This window comes from Myxocyprinus asiaticus, chromosome 36, assembly GCF_019703515.2.
Source record: "Myxocyprinus asiaticus isolate MX2 ecotype Aquarium Trade chromosome 36, UBuf_Myxa_2, whole genome shotgun sequence".
Lineage (NCBI taxonomy): Eukaryota > Metazoa > Chordata > Actinopteri > Cypriniformes > Catostomidae > Myxocyprinus > Myxocyprinus asiaticus.
In genome coordinates, this window is record NC_059379.1 from 1,949,094 (window position 1) to 1,969,988 (window position 20,895).

Consider the following 20,895-nt stretch of genomic DNA (forward strand, 5'->3'; position numbering starts at 1 on the left):
GTATGGATTACTTTTATGCTGCCTTTCTGTGCATCACATTTTTGGCACCCATTCACTTGCATTGTATCAAAACAGTTGAGAAATTCTTCTAAAAATCTTAATTTGTGTCCAGCAGATGAAAGAAAGTCATACACATCTGGGATGGCATGAGGGTGAGTAAATGAAAAGGAAGAAAGACATTATCACACATATTATAGGAGAAAGAACAATGAATAGACATACATTAAACACAGGCACCTGTTATCCAATGTAGTACATGTACTAGAATTGCACTTTAGCGGAGCGAATTAAACAGGCTGATGGTGTTAGGTAAAAAGGATTTTCTATTCTAGAACAGTATTTCTGGTTGGCAGTAGAGCATGGGCAAAACATGGTTACATTTTGGTTAAAAGCAATCACTTACAAGTTTATGTTTGTTTATCATATCGCAATATTTTTCAAAATAATCGCAATTAGAGTTTTTGTCCCACTTGTTCAGCCCCACTTGCGTCTCAGATGTCCTCTTGAGTTAAAGGCCCCAGTTTCAGAAGAGATCTCCTACGCCCACATCAACTACTTAACTAAAAAAACATGGCTTGTGAGTATTTGCTGTTTATATGCTTTATTTGCAAGAAATTAAAAACTACATTGTAGAATAAGATTATGATAACACAAATGCTATAAGACCATACTAATTCTTAAGTAAAACACATTAATCGTGATGTAGATGTTATTGTTGTTCTGTGTTTCACAGCAGTAGTTACGTGTCCTCCTGGCGCAGCGTGAGAACTTCTGCCTCGCCAATCCGTTCTAGAACAGAGTGAACTCTTATAAGCACTGTGACGCTAGACACACCAGCAGCCTTGACAAACTCAAGTAATTTAACTGGAAAACGTTACTATAGTAACCACAAGAGTGCTCGGCTCTATATGTTTACTAAAATCTGCCCTCTGCATGTAGTGGACTGATGTTCACTTGATTCCAGATAAATTTGCAAATATTTTTGATAAAACATCTTCCTTGCTTTTATTAAATCAGTTGGGCACATCTCTATTTTTGACATGTTTTCTCTCTATGCAAATGTGGTCCAATTTAACTCGCTTTTCAATGGTGATAAAAGGCTACCCAAGGGCTCCATTTCAAAACCTAATGAGTTGCCTTTGCAGGCAGCATTTCAAGGCATCACAAGTGCACTCCTGATGTGAAGGCTGTTGGTAGAAAGCATGGTTACGCTGCCTTTTAAGACTTATTTTGGCCAGATTTAAAGGCAGCATCAATCGTATCCTTAGCAGAGAGGGCAATACCAATGCAATGCAATGGTTGAGGTGACAAAATCTGTCCAACCCTCTTGGTTCCAGAAGTGTTTTTCCTATTCACTTTTTCCCATAGAGATTTCATATAATCCTTCATAAAAGAGTTGTTTGCCATGAACCAAACCAACCAGCTCTGAGGCGAATCGCAACATTACAAACTTTGATTTGAAGCAAAAATGTATTTGAAAAAAAAAAAAAAATCCACAAAAAGACGGAGGTACAAGACTGTGTACCAGAGGTGGGTAGAGTAGCCAAAAACTGTCCTCAAGTAAAAGTACAATTACTTTTTAATTACTTTTCTAATGAATTAAAAGATTACTCAAGTAGTGAGTAACTAGTTACTTTCATATGTAACATAATGGACGTTTACACCCCAATATTTAATTACATAATACACGTTTAACATGTATTACAGAATAATAATAATTATTATTGTTTTTATTATCATTGGAAATTCTTTCATCATTCACCCTCATGTTGTTCCAAACCTGTATGACTTACTTTCTTCAATGCAACACAATTAAAGAGATTTTAAGGACGCTTGTCAGATTTGGACGAATCTGTCAATTAGAAGAGAAGTTTGGAAACCAGTTTCTAGTAATTATTATGGTGAAAAATGTGAACAATATTCCACAGGCCCAATCATAGAATGCTGAATAAAACAAAGCAAGATCATGCTTTATTAATGGCTACTGTCGCCATTTCACAGCTTTTTTTGAAGTCGGATTCTTAGATCAGTTACAGTATTTTCAGTGTGGAAAGAATTTAGATCATAAGTTCTTTATAGTAAGGATAAACTGCACCTTATCACTATGAAGGTAAAATTGTGAAGGTAAAAATTATTTGCATGTACAGAGTAAGATTTGTGAAAGCGTAAGTCAAATTGCAAGCGTAAAAATAAATTGCGTGCACACAGAACGTTTTGTAAAGGTGTAAATCAAGTTGCAAGTTTAAGAAAAAATATAAGCAATACTTTAATGCTTTGCATGAATCAGTCTGTATGTGTAAAATAAACTACTGCAAACGTGTAAATGACTTGTGTTTGTGGCATAAATATTTTCCAGAAATAATCAGATATACACTGTTCCATCTTCACTTTGTTGCACTCACACTTTTGGCACGAATTTCTTACTGAAAAGAGTTTTGCAAGCGTGAAGGGGAAGGCGGGTCTACCTGCTTCTAGTAACCAGTCAAATTATATTTTCCTTGACCAGTTTACTCTGACCTGGTTGGTTTAATAACGTGACAGACAGCTTCTTCTTCATATGGCTCAGCATCGTTCCTCTGGGTATCTCTTCTCTCTTAAATATTAAACTGAAATATTAATACACAAATGTTCTTTTATTGTGAGTGTAAAGTTGAGCTGACACCATTTATTGATATAAATCTCAATCTGGTGTTCAAATGTTTCTTCTTGTTGCTGTTCATTATTTTAATTATATTTTAATTACTTTCAATTATCATTGGCATGGCGGAAGGATGAATGGATGGAAGGAAGGTTGGTTGGATGGTTGGATAGATGGATGAATGGATGGTTGGATGGAGAGACAGATGGTTGGATGGATGGATGGATGGATATACTGATGGATGGATGGATAGACGGATGGATGGATAAATGATAGATGGATGGTTGGATGGACAGACGGATGGTTGGATGGATGGATGGATGGATGGATATACTGATGGATGGATGGATAGACGGATGGATGGATAAATGATAGATGGATGGTTGGATGGACAGACGGATGGTTGGATGGATGGATGGATGGATAGACATATGGTTGGATGGATGGATAGACAGATGGTTGGATGGATAGTCGGATGGATGGATGGATAGACGGATGGTTGGATGAATAGACGGATGTTGGATGGATGGATGGACTGATTGATAGAAGGATGGATGGATGGATAGACGGATGGTTGGATGGATAGATGGATGGATGGATGATAGATGGATGGTTGTATGGATGGATGGATAGACAGATGGTTGGATGGATAGATGGATGGTTGGATGGATGGATGTATGGATGGATGGATAGACAGATGGTTGGATGGATAGATGGATGGATGGATGGTTGTATGGATGGATGGATAGACAGATGATTGGATGGACAGACAGATGGTTGGTTGGATGGATGGATGGATGGATGGTTGGATGGATAGACAGATGAATGGATGGATAGATGGATGGTTGTATGGTTGGATGGATAGACGGATGGATGGTTGGATGGATAGATGGATGTTGGATGAATGGATGGATGGATGGATAGACGGATGGTTGGATGAATTTATTGATTGATAGATGGATGATGGATAGACAGATGGTTGGATGGATAGATGGATGGATGGATGGATGGATGATTGATTGATAGATGGATGGATAGACAGATGGTTGGATGCATAGATGGATGGATGGATGGATGGATTGCTGGTATCGTTGAACTCATTCTAAAAAACAAAATGATATAAGTAAACTATCTATCTGTCTTTTCACAGAGTTTTGTTTTATATGGCTTACTTTATTAATTTGTTTTCTAGCATGAGTTCTGTGATACCAGCTAATTCCATATATTCACCTAAATGCCTTGCCAATGATAATTAATAGTAAATATAATTACATTTTGTCTGTATTAACGTTTCAGTTTAATATTCCCCTTCACGCTTGCAAAACTCTTTTCAGTAAGAAATTCCTGCCAAAAGTGTGAGTGCAACAAAGTGAAGATGGAACAGTGTATATCTGATTATTTCTGGAAAATATTTATGCCACAAACACAAGTCATTTACATGTTTGCAGTAGTTTATTTTACACATACAGACTGATTCTACACGATCAATCTGTTTTGCTGTTCTTTAACCCCTTTTTTTGTTTGCATAGCGCTGATTGCAGGTTTGCAATGTTTTTGGCCATAAACAGTGCCATAAGTGTAAGTCAGAAGAATACACAGAAAAATTTACTTTGTGTTAGTACGCAATCACAGATTCACAACACATGAATTACACTCATGCAAAGCATTAAAGTATTGCTTATATTTATTCTTACGCTTGCAATTTGATTTACAATTTCACAAATCTTATTTTGTGCATGCAAATCCTTTGGGCACTATATTACCTTCAGGAACGTCGCCCATTGTAATGAAGTAAAAGTAATTTTTTTTTCATTAGAATTTTACTTGAGTAAGAGTAAAAATTATCCACTATTAAACCTACTCTTAAAAGTAAATTTTCTCCAAATATGTACTCAATTAAATGTAATGGAGTAAATGTTGCATGTTACTACCCACCTCTGCCGTGTACTTAATGTCTTTAATGAGGGAATAAACTACAATCCCGTGAAGCATTGCAAATGATGCAACTGAATTAAAAACGATAGGAAACAAAATCAACTATTTTAAATTGTTTCCTGAATAGTCTTATAAGAATATTAACAATCTAATTTAACTTTATTGGAAAATATTAGTATATATAAGTAGTTTGAGTGTGTAGTGAGTGTGCATCATGGGAGTTGGCGGTTGCTGCAGAGCACTTTTGGTGCACTTTGTTTGCTGCAATTCTCTGATTGGTGGATTTTCCCCCTCAGGATCATGGGTAGTGTTCTTCACCAGGAATTCTGCTATTAAACACAATATCTAAAAAATTATATGGAAATGAGGCGGACTGACGGCTTCAACAGAAGCATATACCATTGATTAACAACCTCAGAGCTCATGGTAAGTTATTGTTAAAAATCAATTCCCCTATTGAGAAAATGAATGTGAATGTGATTTCTACTTAAGAACTGGACTGTTGCATTCTATTGAAACCCATTGTGAGTGTGGGGGGTGGGGGGGAGGGATTTTCTCCCCTTTTCTCCCCAATTTGGCATGCCCAATTCCCAATGCGCTCTAAGTTCTTGTGGTGGCGTAGTGACTCGCCTCAATCTGGGTGGCAGAGGACGAATCTCAGTTGCCTCCGTGTCTGAGACTGTCAGTCCGTGCATCTTATCACATGGCTTGTTGAGCGCGTTACTGCGGAGAGATAGCATGTAAGGAGGCTTCACGCTATTCTCCACAGCATCCACGCACAACTCACCATGCGCCCCACCGAGAGCGAGAACCACATTATGGCGACCAACGTGACTCTACCCACCCTAGCAACTGGGCCAATTGGTTGCTTAGGAAGCCTGACTGGAGTCAATCAGCGCGCCCTGGATTTGAACTCGCGACTCCAGGTGTGGTAGTCAGTGTCTTTACTTGCTGAGCTACCCAGGCCCCCTATGATGCTACCTTTAAAAGGAGCTGCTATTTAGTCATAAGACAGCAAGAAAGCACACTAGACTTTGAAACAGAGCCAATCTATGTGTTTATAAAAAACTGACTGCAGTAGTAATTTCCTCTTTCAAATTCAGCCCACGACAAGAACTAATGAATTCATGAGTGCTTGTTGAAGTGTATTTATAACACTCACGTGACTCACGTGCTCAACTGATCAACAGAAATGACTAAACTACACAAGCAGCTCAGAGCTGAGACAACGTACCTGGTTTGTCCTTTAACGCCTCTGCAGGATGTGAACTGTGCAAAAGTAAAGATATGAAACTTCTGAAACATTTATGATGGTTTCATGGAGATGATGATAGTTATACAGTTGGATACTGATGAAATACTGTGAATTTGGCATGAAATAGGGCCTGAAACTTAAGAGGATTGGCAGGATTGCTAATTTAGCCTAAATTAAGTCTAAATCGACCAGTAAAGGTGAGCCAATTTGATAAACGTATATTTCCCATAAATTATATGAAAAATATCTGTTTGATAAATTTCAATACAAGTTAGGCTCAATTGACAGCATTTGTGGCATAATGTTGATTACCACAAAAAAATAAATTTCGACTCGTTCCTCCTTTTCTTTAAAAAAGCCACAAATCTGCGTTCCAGTGAGACACTTACAATGGAAGTCAATGGGGGGCAATTTTTGGAGTGTTTGAAGTCAGAAATGTGAAACTTATAATTGGGGGGGCCTGGGTAGCTCAGTGGTAAAAGACGCTGTCTATCACCCCTGGAGTTCACTAGTTCGAATCCCAGGGCGTGCTGAGTGACTCCAGCCAGGTCTCCTAAGCAACCAAATTGGCCCGGTTGCTAGGGAGGGTAGAGTCACATGGGGTAACCTCCTCGTGGTCGCTATAATGTGGTTCTCGCTCTCAATTGGGTGTGTGGTGAGCTGTGCGTGGATGACGCGGAGAATAGCATGAAGCCACCACACACGCTATGTCTCCATTGTAACGCGCTCAACAAGCCATGTGATAAGATGCGCAGGTTGACGGTCTCAGACGCGGAGGCAACTGGGATTCATCCTCCGTGACCACGAGGACTTAAAAAGCACATTGGAAATTGGGCATTCCAAATTGGGAGAAAAAGGAGAAAAATCCCCCCCCAAAAAAAAGCACACGTTGGGGGCCTGGGTAGCTCAGCGAGTATTGACGCTGACTACCAACCCTGGAGTCGCAAGTTCAAATCCAGGGTGTGTTGAGTGACTCCAGCCAGGTCTCCTAAGCAACCAAATTGGCCCAGTTGCTAGGGAGGGTTGAGTCACATGGGGTAACCTCCTCATGGTCACGATTAGTGGTTCTCACCCTCAATGGGGCGTGTGGTAAATTGTGCATGGATCGCAGAGAGTAGCATGAGCCTCCACATGCTGTGAGTCTCCATGGTGTCATGCATAGTGAGCCACATGATAAGATGCGTGGATTGACGGTCTCAGAAGTGGAGGCAACTGAGACTTGTCCTCCGCCACCTGGGTTGAGGTGAGTAACCGCGCCACCATGAGGACCTACTAAGTAGTGGGAATTGGGCATTCCAAATTGGGAGAAAAGGGGATAATATTTTTTTAAAAGTACACATTATTTCTTCTGTTAAAACTTGTTAAAAGTTGTTTAAATGGTCGTTTTTACGGTCGTTTTAGGATTTTATGGCTTCGTCGTTGTCATCATGGCAACAAAGTTGTAAAATTGGATATACCTTTACACAGATGCGGTTAGTAAGCAATATTATCACACTAAAATCATGTTAACACACATATTGTTTACGTATTGTGGCTATACTTTTTAAACGGTGAGTATTTTAACGTTCAAAAGTTGGCCCCATTGACTTCCATTGCAAGTGCCGCACTGTAACCTCCATTTTTGCTTCTTTTTTTTATTTTTTAAAGAAAAGGAGGCTAAATGAATTTTTGTGGTAATCAACATTACACCACAAGTGCTGTCGATTGAGTTTAACTTGTATTCAACCCTGGAATATTCAAAATATACATAACAATGTGGGACATAGCAAAGTTTTTGATATCTAATAGTTCCCAAAACAAAAAACATGGGATATGTGCCTCAAGTGCAAGTGTTTATGAAAAGTCCCAATACTAAAACAATTCCGAAAATACACACCTGGCCATCCTTTGTTGACGATGGCTGACAGAAGAATTGAGTAACACGTGATCTGGCACATGTTCTGATGTGAACGGCAGAAGTTCTGACCCAGATGTCTGTTGGGTAAGAGAGCTCAAGTCGGCCATGGCTTGCTGGAGTAACCCTTGAACCATCTCTTTCTCTGCGAGAAGAGAACACATCTAATGAGCTTTAATCATGTCTTCATTAGCAGGTAAATTCTGTGGAGAATGCAAGTGATCCAGATCCTGCTTTAACCCCATCTCTGTGAGTAAACACTCCACTCGCAGTCGACTTGATTATATTTGCTGTTCAAATCAGTTTTATTATTGATTATTTTTACTGCCATATATGTGCACCTTTGTGTTTGTACTTTAGCTGTTATGTATTTTTGGTGTTGTTGCTGTGAAATAGGACTGATGAAAAGCATAATATAAAAAATGAATGCATAGAACAAAAAGACAAAGGGACAAAACTGTGTACTAAATATCTTTAATGAGGGTACGAACGACAATCCCATGAAACATTGTTTTTAATTCGATTATGCCATTCACAATGTAAATATATAAAACTATTGATGTTAAGTTGTTGATTATAAGTATAGAAACAATATATTTTAATTTTACTGCAAACTATTCAGATGTATACAAATTAATGAGTAGTTTGAGCGGCTCGATTGCATCATTCCCAGCAATCATGGGAGTGGGCGTTCACTGCAGAGCTCTTTTTGCATGCCTTGTTCACCGCAATCTTCCCATTGGTGGATCTTTCTCTGCTATTAAAATATTAAGTTGGACTGGTGGCTTTAAAAGAAACATATACCATCGATTAACAACCTCGAAGCTCGTGGTAGATCTGTCTTTGGTTTATAAGTTATCGTTAAAAATCAATTCCCCAATGGAGAAAATGAATGGGATTTTACTTCCGGAACCAGACTGTTGTGCTCTATTAATAACACAATGCTAGTACATTGTGTTGACATGAGGGGCGGTATAGTGGGGATTAGCGTAAACGGTTTCTTCTATGGTCAGTTTTCTCTTCAGGTCAATTACTGTGATGTCAACAGTTTGAAGAGAATCTTGCTGAGCAAGTTAGTTAAACTGTTGACATGTTAATAACTAGCTACCTGAATAATAACACAGTTTTAAATTTCCGAGTAAAATAAGGCCTGTGGTTAAAATTACTTGAAGAGACTTTCTCATTTTGTTCTGAAACATAAATGACTCGCAGTCGTTCATTTTGAAGCTTCTGTGTTTTGTAAAAATGCATCACATTGCTAATTAACCCTTGTGCATCAATAAAAAAAAAGTTACTCTGAGGTCCTTCGAGGACAAAAATGTCCACGTCAAAAAACTGCCATAATAATATTATATATTAATGTTATTTTCTACTTTCAGTGAGTGAATTTTTTTAACCAACAACTACCAAATATTCATTCATTTTTAGGATTTTTTATTTTTTTTCTCCCCAATTTGGAACGCCCAATTCCCAACGCGCTCTAGGTCCTCGTGGTGGCGTAGTGACTCGCCTCAATCCGGGTGGTGGAGGACGAATCTCAGTTGCCTCCGCGTCTGAGACCGTCAATCGGCACATCTTATCACGTGGCTTATTGAGCGCGTTATGACGGAGACATAGCGCGTGTGGTGGCTTCACGCTATTCTCCGCGTCATCCATGCACAACTCACCACACACCCCATTGAGAGTGAGAACCACATTATAGCGACCATGAGGAGGTTACTCCATGTGACTCTACCCTCCCTAGCAACCGGGCCAATTTGGTTGCTTAGGAGACCTGGCTGGAGTCACTCAGCACGCCCTGGATTCGACCTTGCGACTCCATGTGTGATAGTCAGCGTCAATACTCGCTGAGCTAACCAGACCCCCTTTTAAAATCCAGTTTGTTTACCTAATGCTACTGTTGGTTTCTACACACACACACACACACATTTCTCAATGCACACATACAAAACACACTCTGACATCCATACCAACACACACACACAATTTTAGCTGCATCATTTATTCAGTTGGCCTGCAGTGCTCTATAATACAGCAAACAGAGAATAGGGAAAAAGCATGTATTTGCTCCATAGGCTAAACATGAGAAAAATGGCGCCATCTGGTGGAAAATATTGAAATTTTAAATGTTTCAGCCAGTGCTCTGGAATGAAAGCATAATATCATAGAATTCATGCTTTTATGCTTTAATGGCACTGGGATCAAATATTGCATTGTTTTTATGGGTTTCAATGGGGACATTTTTGTCCTGAAGGTCCTGAGTGTAACTATTTTGCGCACACGGTGTATTATAGATGTGTTATAGGAACAGAGGTTGAAATATCAAAATTCCCCCAAAAATACACATATTGGCAAAATTTATGCCGTTGGCATTAACACAGCCAAAATGATCGAAAAAAACAAAAATGAAAAAGACAAAAATGTCCCGAAGGTCGCACAAGGGTTAAGGACTACAACTACCATCAGCATGTGAGGTACTTAACGAAATGGATGACAGCTGTAGTCCTTGTTTAGCTACATTCTTTATTAAAGGGCACAACCACTTCAAAATCCACGTTTTAGGTATGACTGTGTATAATTTAGGTCATTTTCACCACCGATCTTATTGTACTCGTAATTCGAATTAGCTGCTTCTGGTCTATACTGTATGGAGGTTTAAAAACAATTTGCCATCAATCCATTTGGTTGATAGCCAATCAAATCAAATGTCAACTGTTCACCTCTGTCATTTGCCAACAAAAGCCACTGCTGCACCAGAGAGAGAGAATCAGTCTGCAGAATCTGACACAAGAGCTCCAGCACCTGAGACAGACACAGAGAGAATATGAAAGGCATCTGTTTGATATTAGCACTTATCAAGGGAACAATAAATCCAGAAACCTAATATTTAAATGGTGATATTTTAATAAAATTTTTGATTTGCTTATTAAAATGACATGCATACTGTGTCCCGTCCTCACATTTAATATATCTTATATTGAAACAAAGCTTGCATGGTCCAGCTAATGCATATGAGCATTCTAGAGTAAAGACAGTTGGAAAGATCAAACGATGCCTTTGTCATTTTCTCCTAACTCATTTGCATTAAATTGAACTCTGCTTCATTTTATTGCATTGGCCGCTTTGTAGCTGCAAATCACTGTCAGTGTGAACGCCCCTTCGTTGACTGGCATCGATAAGAAAGGACAGTTTTACAGCTGAGTGGTTTCTATTTGTGTCGTGCTGTGCTGAGTAGCCCCGCCCACAGTGAAATCTCATTAGTCCAAAATCATGCTCCACACAGTATCTCTTTATTAAACATCAAACATGTTCTTGCCAGCACGTTTTCAGTGTGAACTGTAAAAAAAAAAAAAAAATGTAAATAATTTTAACGGAAAAAGAATATGAAAATGCTAAAAATTTCATTTCACAAGACAATACATGTAATTGTACTGTAAAATATTGTAAAAAAAAAAATATAAAAAATTACAAGTAGAATTTACCTTATAGTTAATGGTAAAAATGTATATGTTTTTTTAAATGACAGTACATATACAGTACTCTTAAATGTGGGTTCTTAGAAGTCCCTATGTGACCAATCACATTTGATTATATTTTATTAAAATAGTTTCTTCTTATCTTTGACATCATTAATGTAAATTATGGTATTTTACGTTACATTTTATGTTGTTTAGTTAATGTTTATATTGTAGCATTATTTCTGGCAACAACAGCTGCCAGTTTTTTTTATCATAAATTTAACAGGACTTTTTTTTTCTATCAACCAGGTCAGAAATGAAGGGGGGTTCTGGGCAAAAATGCCACCAAAAGTGACCAAATGCCCTAAAAATTCTAAATATGAGGCAATAAGTGTACCCGTTATGAAGTTTTGTATCTGAGTAGTTCTTAATATCCTATTCTAGGTCTAGTTGTTCATTTTAGCACGTTAAAAATGAGTTGATGAGTTGAAAAAAATTCCAAAATCACTGAGCACATTGAACTTAACACCTCAAAACTCAAACAGATGTGTGTTTCAGAATGTTCTTGCAACTGAGGATGGATAAATGCGTGCGAGTGTGTTCAGGTGTCTTACCCTGATCTCCAGACCGTCAAGAGTGTGTGTCTGCCAGCGTTGTGTTCCCAGACGTCTGTATGAAGTCTTGCTGTTGCGTTTTTTCCCGTCCCAAGACGTGGATGGAATGATGCGGCCGGACTGAGCGGAATACTGCGTCTTCCTGCGAGGAACTTCCTCCTCCAGGAATTTCTGAGTTTATTCACAAACACTTAAGATCAACAAAAGACCAAAACAGACCCATTTCACTGTCAAATAAAGCACTGATTTTGTCGTTCATATTTTTGTCATTTCCATGTATCTGCATCAGTATATGAACCTCAATGGCTGCTAAACAGCATAAGGAGCCGTTCAGACCGCTAAACAAGCTAGATGCAGCATAACAAGAGATTGCAGGTGTCTAGAGACGTGCTTTTAAAAGTTCACATTCTTTTTAACATGACACAGCGTCTAAAAATGTTGCTCCTGTGCAACAAAGACAAAAGTCTAGCGCACGTTTGCATAGAAAAACAACTGAATACCAGCACAAGGTTGTGAGTGAACAGCCCTTAATGCAAAATTATTTTACTTAAATATTGTGCCATAAATAACTTTGATAGTTGATTCGAGAGCTGTAGCAGAGGGGAAGATTATCAGTGAACAATGACTTAAATTTCGATCTGTTTCTCACACATCATACTGTATGTCGTATGGAGTACTTTTATGGTATACTTAACAGCCCCTTTCACTTCCATTATACGAAAAAGAGTGGCCAGGACACTCTTTTGCATTTCTCCTTTTTTGTTTAACATACACTATATTGCCAAAAGTATTCGCTCATCTGCCTTTAGACGCATATGAACTTAAGTGACATCCCATTCTTAATCCATAGGGTTTAATATGACATCGGCCCACCCTTTGCAGCTATAACAGCTTCAACTCTTCTGGGAAGGCTTTCCACAAGGTTTAGGAGTGTGTTTATGGGAATTTTTGACCATTCTTCCAGAAGTGCATTTGTGAGGTCAGACACTGATGTTGGACGAGAAGGTCTGGCTCGCAGTCTTCGCTCTAATTCATCCCAAAGGTGCTCTATCGGGTTGAGGTCAGGACTCTGTGCAGGCCAGTCAAGTTCTTCCACACCAAACTCGCTCATCCATGTCTTTATGGACCTTGCTTTGTGCACTGGTGCGCAGTCATGTTGGAACAGGAAGGGGCCATCCCCAAACTGTTCCCACAAAGTTGGGAGCATGGAGTTGTCCAAAATCTCTTGGTATGCTGAAGCATTCAGAGTTCCTTTCACTGGAACTAAGGGGCCAAGCCCAGCTCCTGCAAAACAACCCCAGACCATAATCCCCCCTCCACCAAACTTCACAGTTGGCACAATGCAGTCAGACAAGTACCGTTCTCCTGGCAACCGCCAAACCCAGACTCGTCCATCAGATTGCCAGATGGAGAGACGTGATTCGTCACTCCAGAGAACGTGTCTCCACTGCTCTAGAGTCCAGTGTCGGCGTGCTTTACACCACTGCATCCGACGCTTTGCATTGCACTTGGTGATGTATGGCTTGGATGCAGCTGCTCGGCCATGGAAACCCATTCCATGAAGCTCTCTACGCACTGTTCTTGAGCTAATCTGAAGGCCACATGAACTTTGGAGGTCTGTAGCGATTGACTCTGCAGAAAGTTGGCGACCTCTGCGCACTATGCGCCACAGCATCCGCTGACCCCGCTCTGTCATTTTACGTGGCCTACCACTTCGTGGCTGAGTTGCTGTCATTCCCAATTGCTTCCACTTTGTTATAATACCACTGACAGTTGACTGTGGAATATTTAGTAGCGAGGAAATTTCACGACTGGACTTGTTGCACAGGTGGCATCCTATCACAGTACCACGCTGGAATTCACTGAGCTCCTGAGAGCGGCCCATTCTTTCACAAATGTTTGTAGAAGCAGTCTGCATGCCTAGGTGCTTCATTTTATACACCTGTGGCCATGGAAGTGATTGGAACACCTGAATTCAATTATTTGGATGGGTGAGCGAATACTTTTGGCAATATAGTGTAAGAAAGAAAATCAAACAGGTTTGGAACAGCATGAGGGTGAGTAAATGATGACAGAAGTTTAATATTTTTGTTGAACTATTCTTTAATTTCTGACCCTGCTACACAGTCTGAACAGATGGATCTGATTTTATCACGTGCAAAATGACTGTGGACAGTCAGTCCTAAAGATCATATTTGAAAACAGAAAATCACAATTGTGTGCTATAAGCAAAGCTTCTGTTGATCTCCAGTGACACGAATCCTGCTCTCCTAATTGGGTCATTTTGCATTACAGGATGTGCCAGTGTTATTTAAAGCGTGCTACAATTGATGCTTTAAAAATGTGCGAGGATGAATAATAAAGTCTGCTGCTTTTTCTACGGCACAGAGCTGAGCACCACACACTTGAGATGAAAAGTTTCAGTTCAATATCAGCTTTTATCTGGCAAATACTGTCCTTTAAAAAATGTCTCATTTTCGGCTTCCTGCTCATTTATGTGTGAATATCATGTTTTAGGCATCAGCAGTAAATTGAAAGACTGAAGGTGACAGTTTTCTTTGCAGAAGGTTGAGTACCTCTCTCTTGTCACTGTGTGTCTCAGCAGCTGCTGAAAGACTCACTTTGGTGGCCAAATCTTTGAGTTCCTCCCGCCAGCTTTCAGAGATGAGCGCTGCGGAAAGACACGAGTGATGTTGGAGAAAGAGCAAAAAAAAGAACATAAGTTAAAGGAGGAGAAGAACAAGAACAAGATGTTATTGGTCATGAAAGTAAATAGCAGCAAGGGGACCAGAGGAAAAGATTTTTCTAAAGATTCTAGAAATAGAACGATAAATTGGCCATTTGCATTGATGCACAGATGTTAAAATGTCTCAAACCCTGATTATTCAGATATAAAGACAGCCATATGCCATGCATAAAATTATAGTACGCCATTTGTAGGGTTGGCAACTGAGAAGTGGAGATCGGAGATATCATGTAGGAATATCCCACATCCGACTTTGGAGCCAAGCAACTGCTATTGCGATGAACGGGAATGCTAACAGATGGTTTGTAATGAGTCATTATTTTTGCAATTCTGTTTGGTTGCACAGAAATTACACACTTCCCCTTTAACGCTTTAAAGTTAAAGTGTGCCATTAGTGTCACCAAATGGACTAGAGAGATACATTTTGTCAAGACAAACTTTGATGTTGGCTTGACTAAGTCTTGTCTGGAAGTTTAAACTAGTTTGATAGTTTGATGACTACAGACATTTCAGTTTATATATAAAAATTTTTTTTTAAACTGCCAGCTAGTTAGATAGTGAGATAAACCGTCATATATATATACTGTATATAGTATATAGGGGAGACCGGGTATGTTTATAACATGAGGAGAGCTGTAACACCACCAGTTCCATCAATCAGGGATAAGATAGGAGTCATATGATCATTTCAGTGTTTACTGGGTTGTCTCCAGGTCAGGCATTCAGTTCTTCGGCAATACGGCCGTTTCCAAAAGCAGGGCAAAGGAAAACAACTGGCAGGATCAGGAAGAAGAGACAGTCTGAAATACTCACCGATACACCAGTGAAGCCAGCATTGATGGAAGAAGAACAGAGAAGAGGAAGCAAAAATATAAGAAAGAGTATCTTAGGAAAGAATTAAGGCAAGCAAAAGAAAACGGAGAGAAAGCCCGCCAAGAAAATGTTGAAAGCCAATGCTGACGATTCTGAGATGAAAACGTTTGTGTTGCCTGTATGGAGCCACTTGGCAACTCAAAGCCAAAAGTAAGTGTGGGTAAAATGTGCCCTATGCAGTCTCTGTGCCCACCAAGCCTGCACTCCAGGGTTACCAACATTCATTTGTTACCATTGTGACTCTGATTAAGAATGTACACACATATACACACACACACAGGTACATTGTAGTAGAGTGTTCATTAAGCATACATACCATTAAGGAAGTTTGTTCTAGTAGACTAATTGACACACACACACACACACACACACACACACACACACACACACACTCCTGAGTCAAACAGAAAGTGGATTTGAGTTATGGTCAGTCACAGAGTAGAGAGACATTGTTCTGGATTGTTTTTGCTTCTTTTGTCCAATTGTTACAACTTACCCCAGCATGTGTTACAAGCTACCCCAGTAGTGGGGTAGGTTGTAACAAAGGAACACCATGTACAGTGTTTGACATCAACTCACTAGGTCTGTTATATTCTTGCAGAGGTTTGAATTGGTGCCATTTGTAGTAAACAAATGTGGGTATTTTGTTTAAAAGTTTGAGAACTCTAGCTCAAAATTTCAGTGAGTTACAGGTGCTGAAGCAAAACGTGTTACAACCATACCCAGTCTCCCCTATAGAGAGAGAGCATAGCAGATCAAAGGCCTTTTGTGGGTTTGTTACATTTGAATTTTTTGACAGTAGGAGTTTGAATTAATGAGCATTCCGTTGACCTGTATAAACATTCCGTCAATGTAAGTCTATGGGATTTTTACACAGCACACTATTCCAAAACAGTCTGAAGGTCTGTGCCGAGTTTGGTAGATGTAGCTTGAAAGCTCTTGGAGGAGACAAGCTGTGTCCCAAATGACACACTATACACTTACAAAATATAATATGCACTCAGCCATGTAGTGTATGAACTTTCAAAGTGTAATATCGTCCCAAATGGAACACTTAACGGTACTACACGGAAGCATTCGCCGTTAAACAGCTGACGGCGGAATAGTGCAGAAGTGTGCGGTTTGGGACGCACCTTTAGTGTTAGAAGTTTTGGTCTCGCAAGTTTGTAGAACAACAGTATGTTGGCTCGTCAAGCCATCATAATGACTCAAAGTACACTTGAAGTACACTACTACAGCACACTGTCCAGTGGCGTATTCATGTACCTGCTCGTTGTCCAGAGTGTTCTGGGCTGATCTCAGGTGTGTGGAATGCTGAAAAACGGTTTACACTCACAGGTACTTGACTCTTAATAAGTGGATGTGGACACAGAGGCGTGAAGCCATACCAGTCGTCGTTCACCATACAGACCGGTTTACCATTCAGACCTACAGAAATAAAACACTATTAGAACTCTGTCTGGTGCTGGACCTTTCATCAGACTTAAAGAAATATTCACCCTCTTGTCATTCCAATGTTCTGGGTTTAATACAAGTTGAGCAAAATCAGCAGCATTTGTGGCATAATGTTGATTAACACAAGAAATGATTTCATCCTTATCTCGTCTTTTGCTTATTGAAAACTGCTTATGGAAGTGAATGAGGCCAATCTATAAACGTTAAAATTATTGTGATAAAATCACTTACTAACTTTATCTGTGTAAAGTCAAATCCAATATCCAGATTATGCCACAAATGCGTTCAACTGAGCTAAATTTCTATTGAACCCGGAATATTCATAGAGTAAATGATGACAGAAGTTTCATTTTTGGGTGAACTATTTCTTTGTCTTTCATCTTGTCCCAAGTTCAGCAGGGGGCCATGTGGCCTTCATGTCAGCGTTCATGTATGGCCTGATCAAAAGCTGGAACGTCTCCGCCTGCAGCATTTAACAGCAGTGAATGCCTGCTGCGCCTGAACCTCTCTTGTATCATCAGAGAATTATACATGATTAAAGCAAACCTCCAAACCACTGGGAAAGGAAGCAGAAAGCTGAAGAAAGTGATCCCAGGTTCTTAAAGGAGCAAGCCGTCAAAGCGAGCAGCTTTGAGGTCTTGGCAGCTCATATGTTGTTTTGACACATCTGACAATTGCAAATAAATTATCTGTGAAGGGCTACAGGGCTTTGATAGTTCCTGTGGTCTTTATTATGATAATAGAGACTAAAATCAAACATGATGCCATCAGTGTCGCGATTAACCTACCTGCTGCTACAGGACTAAAAACAAAGGATTACTTTGGAATTATCTGTTAAACAAACCCATGTTTGCTTGGGTGCAACATCATGCTTTTTCTGTTTTATCACAAAATGTGTGTTTTATCTTGCCAGTCATTCACTCAATATGTGTCAACATAAAAGTCACCAGTGCTTGTGTGGTGCCTGTAAAGCTCACCTTGTTGAACTCACAGCAGATGAAATATGGAAAAAGACCTTTAGACTGTTTTGTGAATTCTGTGGTGGAAATAATAGTTCTCTATATTTAGTCAAGCTCGGGTCAAGTCTCGAGCCTCGAGCCCTTCAAGCCGGACAGCGAGCCACAAATGTTTACACTATCCTTAATACAGGATTACATTAACTGTGAACTACTGGGGTTAGGGACTTCTACAACATGACTTAAAAAAAAAAAATAATTTCCTTCAAATTTTAGGGTTGTTAACAGTTCGGGATAGGGTTAGGTTAGGGGTTAGGATTAGGGTAGAGTTAGGCTTTGGGCTAAGGTGGAGGGTTTAACAATATTCTTATCAACCAATCATATTTTTGGGTGAGGCTTTCAATTGGGGTTAGGGGCCTCTACCACATTCCTATAAACCAATCATGTCCTTCAGATTTTAAAAGTGGTTAACGGCTGGTGTTAGTGTTAATTTGTGGGGTTATGGTCAGATTTGGGCTTTGGGCTGGTGTAGAGGGTAAAACAACATTATTAAAAACCAAACAGATTTTAGAGTTAACTCTAATCTGCCTCTAAACTAGAGGCTAATTTCATAGCTAACATTAAATGTGTCCTAAATGCACATAAATAATATTTTCACACTTTTATAATAATTTGGGAAAATTACAGCTTGATTAGAAATAACGGCCAATAAAAATATTCTGCTCAAAAGTGATATTTCCCTTGATTTTTATTTGTTTATTTTTTACGATCATAGTTTTGAGCATGTGATCATTTGTATTTTTATAATGTATTTTCATTGTGTAATATTGAAAGTCTGGGTCTAAAGGCTCAAAGAGTCAAATCTAAACATAAAAGGCATTTGAAAAGTACACTGTAAAAAATGTCTGTAATTTTAACAGTAAAAGACTGTAAAAATGCTATAGAAAAAAAACGAGTATTAACTGTAAAATATACAGTAAAATTTGTTTATATATTTTAAAAGACAATACAGTAGTTTTTACAATAAAATGTTGTAAAAAATTAAATTTTTTAGATGTAAAAAGTATGATTTTCCTGTATAATTAACGGTAAAAATGTACATTGTTTAACAAGAGAATACATGTACTTTTTACAGTAAATAAGTTTGAAAAATACAGTAAAAAACAATAATCGGGCGTTCCCCCAGTTCCCTGCATAACCCATCATATTTGATTATATTTTATGGGAATAGTTATGTTTCTTCTTATTTTTAATATCAGTTATGTACATTGGGGTGCTCTGTTTTATATTTAATGTAGTTTAGTTAATATTTACTGCATTATTTAAATTTCACATGTGTTATCCTGATGTGTGTGAGTGACACTACATGTCTCTTCATGTTTATTGGTCATTACTCCAAGAAGGGTCACTATTGATGAACTTCATGTCATCTGTAATTTTTACGGTAATTAACAAAACATTATAAAGTAAAAAGCAGATTTTTACAGTTTCAGAAGGTTACTGTCCAGTTTATGATGTTTTTTTTTTACTGTAAATGTATACAGTGCCAGTGTGGTCATGTAAATTACAACAGTTTTAAACTGTAACATTTACAGTTCTGTAAAGTTGTTTACATTTTTACTGTATTTTGTACATAATTATTCTGGCAACCACAGCTGCCATTTTCTTTTTTTTTTTTTTTTTTTGTAAAAACAACAGGATTTTTTTTTACAGTGTAGCAAAAATAAATGATGAAGTCCTGGTAAAATGAATATATATATATATAATCTGATAATTTTATCTAAATTTTGACCCTCTTATGTATTGTAAGCTACTGTCATTTCCGTACTGAGTTACGGATAACTTTATTTATTTATTTATTTTAAATTAACAGGTTCCACCCTCTTAATTTCTCTTGACGTTGTTTAAGTATCCCAGTTATTATTGATAAAGTTTAGGTTCCTACAACTGACCAGAACATATTTCTTAAAGTCTGCTATAATATTTTGTAGAAATACCTCCTTAAAGGTGCACTCAGTAATTTGGTCCTCACTAGAACATGTTTTACTCCTAAAGTAATGAATTGTAATTTTGAAACATATGTATAAAATCATGAGCACTCACATGAGATGATGACCTTATGAAAGCTGTTTAAATCTACATGGAGAGGGTCCCCTTATGGGGGCTACCATGTTGAGATCACATGACCTGCCGAATACTACTCGCTTTTATCTCAGTAACCGCCCCGTTATTGGACACTTTCACTCTTGGATTAAATGGATCATGGTTGACTGTGAATAGTGGATTTTTACTATGGTGTCTGCAACTGAAAACTATTGATTTTGAATGACGCTGCATCCACACCACTAGGTGTCACTGTAAGTCCAAAATGACACAAACAAAAAAGTTACTAAGTGCACCTTTAAACAACGACACATGTGACATGCATATGTATTTAATATTTAAAGTAACAGAGCCAAAAGGGGACTATATAACAGGAATGAACCAGTTCTGTGTATGAGAAGCAGCTCACCTTCTATATGTTTGACTCTGTGAGGATGAGGGTTGTGTCTGGAGAAGAAGGAATGATGGCTCAGTGTTCCGAAGCGGACGCTGCCTCTAGTGGTGCTCCTGCTCGTGCCCGGGGTGTCACAGAGCCACTTCTCCCGTCTACTCTCACTTTGCACAGGCTCAGGACCCAGGACCATCCTGGACACATTTTCACTTGCTTGGTCTTCTGGTGAGTCCATAATCACTGGAAGATGATAATCTAAGTTCTAGGTTATTATGGTCAAATTCCTTACTAAAGTTCCCCAATAAGCTTAAAACATAACAATAGTCCAGAGATGTAAAAGCATTTCAAGAGCTATAATCAGTTGCTTTAATACAAAAGGAAACTTCATGCACTCATACGGACAATTCTTCATAATTCTTTTTAGCTATTTAGACACAAAAGTCCACTTATCTTATACAAATTTATTTGTGCATTAATCAGTTTCTAACAGGAAATGTAATTATTTTAAAGTACAATAACTATTATATGCTGTAAATACAGCGCTCACCTCTATCTTTCTCTCTCTTCCCTCTGTTTG

The 20,895-nt window shown here is 38.6% G+C and overlaps 1 protein-coding gene across 1 annotated transcript; it reads right to left on the bottom strand.

Moving 5' to 3' along the window:
* Positions 1-595: 595 nt before the first annotated feature.
* tbata (thymus, brain and testes associated) lies at positions 596-20,895 on the bottom strand. Its single transcript, XM_051673632.1, has 9 exons — positions 20,866-20,895; positions 20,337-20,558; positions 16,680-16,841; positions 14,371-14,465; positions 11,795-11,965; positions 10,443-10,524; positions 7,705-7,867; positions 5,808-5,842; positions 596-789 (listed from the first exon to the last, which is right to left on the bottom strand). Exons 2-9 carry the CDS (start codon positions 20,551-20,553, stop codon positions 740-742), a joined length of 975 nt encoding a protein of 324 aa, XP_051529592.1. The 5' UTR covers positions 20,554-20,558; positions 20,866-20,895; the 3' UTR covers positions 596-739.

Bases quoted from the DNA above. Each gene is read 5' to 3' on its own strand.
- tbata (XM_051673632.1), bottom strand. From the start codon at position 20,553: ATGGACTCACCAGAAGACCAAGCAAGTGAAAATGTGTCCAGGATGGTC. The intron at 7,868-10,442 runs GTGAACAGTTGA...CTCTTCTCGCAG, and splicing joins TTTGTTGGCAAATGACAGAG to AGAAAGAGATGGTTCAAGGG. The intron at 790-5,807 runs GTACGTTGTCTC...ACTCTGTTCTAG, and splicing joins GGCGTTAAAGGACAAACCAG to AACGGATTGGCGAGGCAGAA.